Below are 8,014 nucleotides of genomic sequence, written 5' to 3'. Positions count from 1 at the left end.
GCAGGAGGCGGGGCTCAGAGCAGGGGGCTGGTCTCAGGGCAGGATGGGGTCAGACAGGTGGGGTTCAGAGCAGGAGGTGGGGCTCAGAGCAGGGGGCGGGGCTCAGAGCAGAAGCAGGCCCAGCAGGGATGCGGGGATGGTCACACTCACTATGCCCGCGGTTTTGGCCATGTCTGGGTTGTTGTGGCCGAAGCTGCCGCTGTGGCTGGTGGACACCGTGTTCTGCTTCTTGCTGCTGAGGCCCATGGCATCCATGGACTGGCTGCGGCTGCGGATCACGCGCTGGAAGGGAATTCATTCGCCATCACTCGCTGCCTGCGCTGCTTCCGCACTGTGCTCAGGGCCACCAGCCCACAGCCGCTGGCCATCCCTGGGCCCAAGCACAGAGCTGCAGCAGGCTGGAGGGGAGAGACATCGGGACACGCTCCAGGGACCAAGGAGGGGGTTGTGGGAAGCAGAGCCTGAGACAAACCCCATCCCCCAGCACCAGCTCCCCCGGACAAACGGCAGTGTGTGGCGGCATGTGCTGGGCCTGTCACCTTGAGCATGGGCTGTGCTGGGTGGGCCTGGACCACGAGCCAGACCCCGGCAACGGAGAACTCTTGATGCTCCAGAAGGAGGCAAAAGCCCCCTTCCCACTAATGTACGTAGCAAGGGGTGCCCATGGTGGGGCTGGGGGTTCCTGCCTGACCCCTGCAGCAACCAGCTGCTGTCCTATGGCACGAGAATTGATAACCAGCCACCAGCCTACGTGAATGGCTGTAGGACGATCCACTCACTGGACGTGGCCTATGAGCCCAGTGGCAGGGAACTCCACACAGTGACTTCTTGCCTTGGGAACAGTGAACTCCTAGTGGTTGGGGGACAGCCGAGGCCAACAGCCCCCGTACTGATGGCCCCACACGCTGCCCCCCCCCCAACACAGAGAGCATGAGCAGACTGGAGGGGCAATGCCCAGCTGTGGGGGCACAGTAAAGCGGCCCACTCCCCGTTGCAGGCTTCCCGGTGCTGTTTGCCAGTTTGTACCAAGCTCCTGGCCCAATGCCGGCCCCATCTGAGCAGCTCCTCCCAGCCCCGCCCTAGGGCGCCTGCATTTCCTCGACACCTCCCAGCTGGTTTGGGGTGGGCTGGCAGTGGCTAGCTCAGTGCTGGGACCGGAGCAGAGAGGAGCTGGGGGCGGACAGCACATCCGGCTCCTGGCCTGGGGCTGTAACTAGCGGAAAGGAGCACTGCACACTTCAGTTCACCTGTACTTCCTTGGGGGGATGCGCAGGAAAGCCTGGGACACGTTTCACTCTCCTGTCCCACCAAACAAAGGAACCCAAAAGCCAACGTGGCTAGTGCTGAGAGCAAGGACTGGCACCAGGACTCCTGGGTTCCACTCTTGGCTCTGGAAGGGATCGTGTCTAGTGCTCAAAGCGGCACTGGCAGCCAGGACACCTTCCGAACAGGAAGGGAGTAGGGTCTAGGGCAGCCAGGACTCCTGAGTTCTATTCCCAACTCGGCCTTCCTGTGTGACCTTGAACAAGTCACCTAGGCTGGTGTTTTCAAAGGTGTGGAGATCCCCTGGGCATTGGGCACCCAATTCCATCAGTCCCTTTCAACCCTGCAGCCATAACTTCCCAGTGCCCCGATCCCCCTGTGTAGGAGTGACCCCACTGCCCAAGGGGCTGCAATCCTTGTGCTGGGCCAGGCCAGCTCAGCACCCTTCCTGTGCGTGAAGGGCCTGCCTGGAGGCAGGTGCCATGGCTGAGTCCTCAGGAAGGGGCATTTGCCTGGAGGAGCTTTTGCTGCAGCAGGGTGAGATGGGTGCCAGCGTGGCCCACTGCCAGGCTCTGCCCCAGCTCCAATGCTGTGCTTCAGCATGGACCGTGGTGAGTGCCACATGCAGGCACCAGACCGGTGGGGTGCCAGTGCCATGCAAGAGGCTGACTCAGGCAGGTGCTTGCCAGCCAGGCTGGGAGAGAGACAGACGTGGGGAGGGGGAGACAATGGGAGTCCTGCGTATTAGTGCTCCCTGCTGGCTAATACGGGGAGCTGCGGATGTGCCCGAGAGTCAGGGGTAGACACTATGCACCTCACCGCTAGTCTGCAGTCACGTCCCCTCTCTCCTCCTTGGCTAGGTCTGTCCCCATGCCAGGGGGCATGCAGGAGACGGTGCAGCTCCCATCAACCTGCTTAGTGCAGGCCAAGGCCTGCGGGCCAGATCCAGAGTCACCCTTGTTCTCTATGGATTTAAGGCTCCCCTGAGAGCTGACATACCCCTTAGGTCCCTGGGGAGCAGTTGGACACACTTCTCTACCCCACCCATCCAGGCCAGGTTAGCAGGGCCAGGCGAGTCCGTCTGTGCCCCGTGTGACACAGCGCTGCTGGGAACTTGGGTGCGCCCCCTGGGCCAGGTGGGCAGGCAGGGCCGGCTCCAGCATTTCTGCCACCCCAAGGAAAAAAAAAAAAAAAAGCCGCGATCGGTGGCGGCAGTTCAGCGGCAGGTCCTTCGCTCCTAGAGGGAGTGAGGGACCTGCCGCCCCCGAATTACCGCAGGTGCCGCCCCTCTCCCTTGGCCGCCCCAAGCACCTGCTTGTTAAGCTGGTGCCTGGAGCTGGCCCTGTGGGCAGGAGCCGGAGCCCCCACAGTTGAAACCCAGACAGCAAAACTGATCAGCAAACTCAGCACACCAGCCACATGCAGGCAGCTCTGTCACAGGGAGCATTGAGCCCTCTGCAAAGATGGCTGGGCCACCAGGCCAGCCTGTGACATTGCACTCCATATGCTTTTATGAAAATATGCTAATAAGTGTGAATATAACTGGAATATGCTTCATGCAAAAGGTCTCTTGTAAGGTATCATTACAAAGCTTATAATCTACTGAGTGTGTTCATCCTATTTGTATAAATGTATCATTCCGGTATCTGAAACTAGAAATATGAAATATAACTCTGAGGGCCTATTGTAATTATGCAAAGTGTGGGCCATTAATGGTGGTTTGGAATCTTGATGGCTCCCATCAACTAGGACAGTTGATTGTTGTCATAAATATAAAGGGAAGGGGAACAACCTTTATGTCTGCAGTAACATCAAATCCCTCCTGGCCAGAGGTACAGAATCATTTTACCTGTAAGCAGTGGTGAGCTGGAGCCGGTTCACACCGGTTCGCAAGAACCCGTTGTTAAATTTAGAAGCCGGTGTAGAACCGGTTCCTAAAGGGGCGGGTGGGTGAGCAAACTCCGGTCCGCAGGCCACATCCAGCCCGCGGAACCATCCTGCCCAGCCCGTCTGAGCTCCCAGCTGGGGAGGCTCCCCCGGCCCCTCCCCCGCTTCCCTTCCCCCCCGCAGAGCCCCAGTGCACCGCGCTGCCGGCACAAGCGCTCTGGGAAGCTCTGCAGCTCCTGCCGCTTTGAGCGGCATGGTAAGGGGGTGGGGCTGCAAGCTCCAGCGGCCGCACAGCATCCTTATACAGCAGCATGGTAAGGGGGGCAGGCCGGGGCTGGGAGGAGGGGTTGGATAAGGGGCAGGGAGCGGTTGGAGGGGACAGAGGCTCGGGGGGGGGGGCGGTCAGGGGACGGGGAGCGGGGGGGGTTGGGTAGGCATGGGAGTTCCGGGGGTCTGTCGGGGTGGTGGTGGATGGGGTCGGGGCAGTCAGGGGACAGGGAGCGGGGCGAGTTGGGTAGGGGGTGGGGTCCTGGGGGGCAGTTAGGGTGGGGGGTCTTGGGAGGGGGTGGTCAGGGGACAAGGAGCGGGGGAGGGGGTTGATGGGTTGCGGGTTCTGAGGGGGGCAGTCGGGGGCAGGACGTGCGTTGGGGTTGGATGGGTGGGTGGCAGGGGGGAGACAGGCACGTGGGGCTTGTACTCACCGCGCGGTTCCCTACCGGGTCTTCAGCGGCACTTTGGCGGCGGGGGGGGGGGCTTCACTCGCTCCGGGTGAAGTACCTGCCGCCGACAACCCGGAGTGAGTGAAGACCCCCCCCCCCCCGCTGCCGAAGTGCCGCTGAGGACCCGGTAAGGAATCAGTTCTTAGGATTTTGGGAGCTCATCACTGCCTATAAGGGGGTTAATCAGTTCAATTAACCTAGTAGGCACCTGACCAGAAGGACCAATGGGACAAGAAGATACTTTTAAATTGGGGGGTGGTTGTTTGTGCTCTCTGTTGGTTCCCTCTGGATAGAGAGAGAGAGAGAGACCAAACAGGTAACCCATCTCTTGAAAACATACCTTAAAATGATACATCTAAACTTACAGAGATTGTAAGTAAAGGCAAGGAAATGCATTAGATTATCTTTTGTTTTAGCTTGTGAATTTTCCCTATGCTAAGAGGGATGTTTATTTCTGTTTTTGTAACTTTAAAGTTGAGCCTAGAGGGAAATCCTCTGTGTTTTAAATCTTTTTATCACCCTGTAAAATTACCTTCCATCCTGATTTTACAGAGGTGCTTCTTTTACTTTCTTCTTTATAATAAAGTTCTTCTTTTAAGAACCTGATTGATTTTTAGTGTCCTAAAAATAAAGGGTCTGGTCTGTACTTTTATTAAAGGCAATTGGTTGGTATATTATTCTCAAGCCTCCCCAGGAAAGGGGGTAAAGGGGCTTGGAGGTATATTTTGGGGAAATAGGAACTCCAAGTGGTTCTTTTCCTGAATCTTTGTCTAAATCACTTGGTGGTGGCAGCAATACTGTCCAAGGACAAGGAAAGGATTTGTGCCTTGGGGAAGTTTTAACCTAAGCTGGTAGAAATAAGCATAGGGGGTCTTTTATGCGGGTCCCCACATCTGTACCCCAGAGTTCAGAGTGGGGAGGGAACCTTGATATGGCGGCAGCGTGGTGGGTTCATTTTGAACCAGAAGCACAGACCTCAGGATATTAAAAGGACAATTTTTTTACTTTGGGCTTGAAAACCAAAGAGGTTTTTTTTCAAAACGACACTTTTTTTTTTAGCTGAGAGCAGCTGGACTTTTTTTTCTTCTCTGCCTGAGGGCAGAGTAGTTAAGTTCCTGCAAGGGAATTCACAAGCTGGTTTTTTTTGTTTCTTTCTAGCTCTCGGGTTAGGCTAGGCTAAGCGCAGGAAGGCTTGGATGATGGAAATGAAGTCCAAAAGAAACTAGAATTAGCCAGATTGGAAGCTGAGGGAGACAGAAAGAACATGAAAGACAGATGGCCTTAAAGCGCTTGGAGTTGGAAGCAGAGGAGAGGAAACAGGCAAAACGCTTGGAGATGGAAATGGAGGTGAAACGCTTGGACACAGAGTTAGAGCTGAAGCGCTTAGATCTGGAAAGGGCTAAGCTGGGTCTACCAGATAACCCTAACAAATCTTTCTCCAGGTACCGCTCCCCATTCCAAAAAATTCCTCACCTACAAGGTAGGCGATGATACAGAGGCCTTCTTAGAAAATTTCGAAAGAGCCTGCCTTGGTACAGCATCTCTACAGACCAGTATGTGGTGGAGCTGAGGCCGCAGCTCAGTGGACCCTTAGCAGAGGTGGCAGCTGAAATGCCTAAGGAACACATGAACAGCTATGAACTTTTTTTAAAAAAGGCCAGAATTAGAATGGGGCTAACACCTGAGCATGCCCGTCGGCGGTTCAGAGCCCTAAGGTGGAAACCAGACGTGGCATTTTCCCGACACGCCTACCACATTGTAAAAAATTGGGATGCCTGGGTATCAGGAGGAAGCGTTAAATCTCTGGAAGATCTGTCTTTATTAATGCAAATGGAGCAGTTCTTAGAGGGTGTTCCTGAGGAACTAGAAAGGTACATTCTAGATGGGAAGCCCAAAACTGTAACCGAGGCGGGAGAGAGCGGAACCAAATGGGTGGAGGTGGCAGAAAAGAAAAAAGCTAGTAGCAGTGGGAGCAGATACCAGAGGGGACAACCCAAAACAACACCCTACCACCGGGGGCAGCCCAAGGCCCCACCCACATCCCAAGGAAAAACCCAAACCCCTTATTGTCCCACCACACCAGTCTCCAGCAACCAATGACCAGTCAGCTGGGCAATGTTTTAAATGTACTAAGCTGGGGCATGTGAAGGCCAACTGCTCCAAGAACCCCAACAGATTGCTGTTCATTACACCAGAGTTCCCCAGGCCCAGATGCCTCCCAGGTACCCTCAGAGCGAAGGGAAACTGTGAGTGTGGGTGGGAAGGGACACTGGAGCACAGGTGTCAGCTATCCACCAATCATTAGTGGACCCCAAATTCGTCAACCCATAGGCCCAAGTGACGATTCAACCCTTCATGTCAAACTCTTTAAACTTGCCTACAGCCAAGTTGCCTGTCCAGTACAAGGGCTGGTCAGGAATGTGGTCTTTTGCAGTCTATGATGATTATCCCATCCCCATGCTGCTGGGGGAAGACTTGGCCAACCATGTGAAGCTAGCCAAGAGGGTGGGAATGGTCACCTGCAGCCAGGCTAAGCAAGCCTTCACACCTATCCCTGTTCCTGAGCCTTCTACCAGGGCCCCGTCTGTGTTACCAGAACCCGAAACTAAGGTGGTAAAACCGGATCCCCTGCCAACGACTGCAACAGCTGTAGTGGATTCAGTCCCAGAGACCCAACCAAAACCAGTCCCAGAACCGGAATGGGCAGAGCAACCAGCACCAGAACCATTGCCAGCACTGAATCCAGCACTTGCAACCCCGTCTACAACTCCAATGCCAGAGGTCACCAGCGAGCCTGCACAGGCAGCAGCAGATAAACCTACGCAAGAGGCTCAGCCGGAGCCTGAAATACAACCTAATGCACCAGCGGAGAGCGGTTCACAGTCAACGGAAACAGCCCCATCATCTACATCACTTCCAGAGGGACCAAGCCCAAGTCCACAATCCAGTGAGGAACTGATGTCTCCAGCATCAAGGGAACAGTTCCAGGCTGAGCAGGAAGCAGATGAAAGCCTCCAGGGAGCTTGGACGGCAGTACAGAGCAACCCACCGCCTCTCAGCTCTTCTAATCGATCCCGGTTTGTTGTAGAAAGAGGACTTTTATACAAGGAGACTCTTTCTGGTGGGCACCAGGAAGACTGGCATCCTCAAAGACAGTTGGTAGTTCCAACTAAGTACTGGGTAAAGCTCTTAAGCTTAGCCCACGATCATCCTAGTGGCCATGCTAAGGTGAACAGGACCAAAGACCATTTGGGGAAGTCCTTCCACTGGGAAGGAAGGGGCAAGGACATTTCTACTTATGTCCGGTCTTGTGAGGTGTGCCAAAGACTGGGGAAAACCCAAGACCAGATCAAAGCCCCTCTCCAGCCACTCCCCATAATTGAGGTTCCATTTCTGCGAGTAGCTGTGGATATTCTGGGTCCTTTCCCAAAACAGACACCCAGAAGAAAGCAGTACATACTGACTTTCATGGATTTTGCCACCCAATGGCCGGAAGCAGTAGCCCTAAGCAACACCAGGGCTAAAAGTGTGTGCCAGGCGTTAGCAGACATTTTTGCCAGGGTAGGTTGGCCCTGGATTCAGGAACTAATTTCCTGGCAGGGACCATGAAAAGCCTTTGGAAGCTCATGGAGTGAACCACTTGGTTGCCACCCCTTACCACCATCAAACAAATGGCCTGGTGGAGAAGTTTAATGGTACTTTGGGGGCCACGATACGTAAATTCGTAAATGAGCACTTCAATGATTGGGACCTAGTGTTGCAGCAGTTGCTCTTTGCCTTCAGGGCTGTACCACATCCCAGTTTAGCGGTTTCACCATTTAAACTTGTGTATGGCCGTGAGGTTAAGGGGCCATTATAGTCGGTGAAGCAGCAATGGGAGGGGTTTACGCCTTCTCCAGGAACTAACATTCTGGACTTTGTAAACAACCTACAAAACACCCTCCGAAACTCTTTAGCCCTTGCTAGAGAAAACCTAAAAGATGCTCAGAAAGAGCAAAAGGCCTGGTATGATAAACATGCCAGAGAGTGTTCCTTCAAAGTAGGGGACCAGGTCATGGTCTTGAAGACGCTCCAGGCCCATAAGATGGAAGCATTGTGGGACCGGCCATTTACGATCCAAGAGCGCCTTGTAGCTGTTAACTATC

At 54.6% G+C, this 8,014-nt stretch overlaps 1 protein-coding gene across 1 annotated transcript in view; it reads right to left on the bottom strand.

The window, feature by feature from the left end:
* RAP1GAP (RAP1 GTPase activating protein) overlaps positions 1-8,014 on the bottom strand; it is a 59,459-nt gene that overhangs the window by 24,631 nt on the left and 26,814 nt on the right. Inside the window, 1 exon segment of the mRNA XM_029913558.1 lies at positions 151-282. Within this exon segment, the coding sequence (XP_029769418.1) occupies positions 151-282 (132 nt within the window).

Source organism: Terrapene carolina, unplaced genomic scaffold (assembly GCF_002925995.2).
Source record: "Terrapene carolina triunguis isolate 2854851 unplaced genomic scaffold, T_m_triunguis-2.0 Scaffold714, whole genome shotgun sequence".
NCBI classification, from domain to species: domain Eukaryota; kingdom Metazoa; phylum Chordata; order Testudines; family Emydidae; genus Terrapene; species Terrapene triunguis.
The sequence above is the reverse complement of the archived record's forward strand: the minus strand, read 5'-3'. Positions and strand labels throughout refer to the sequence as shown.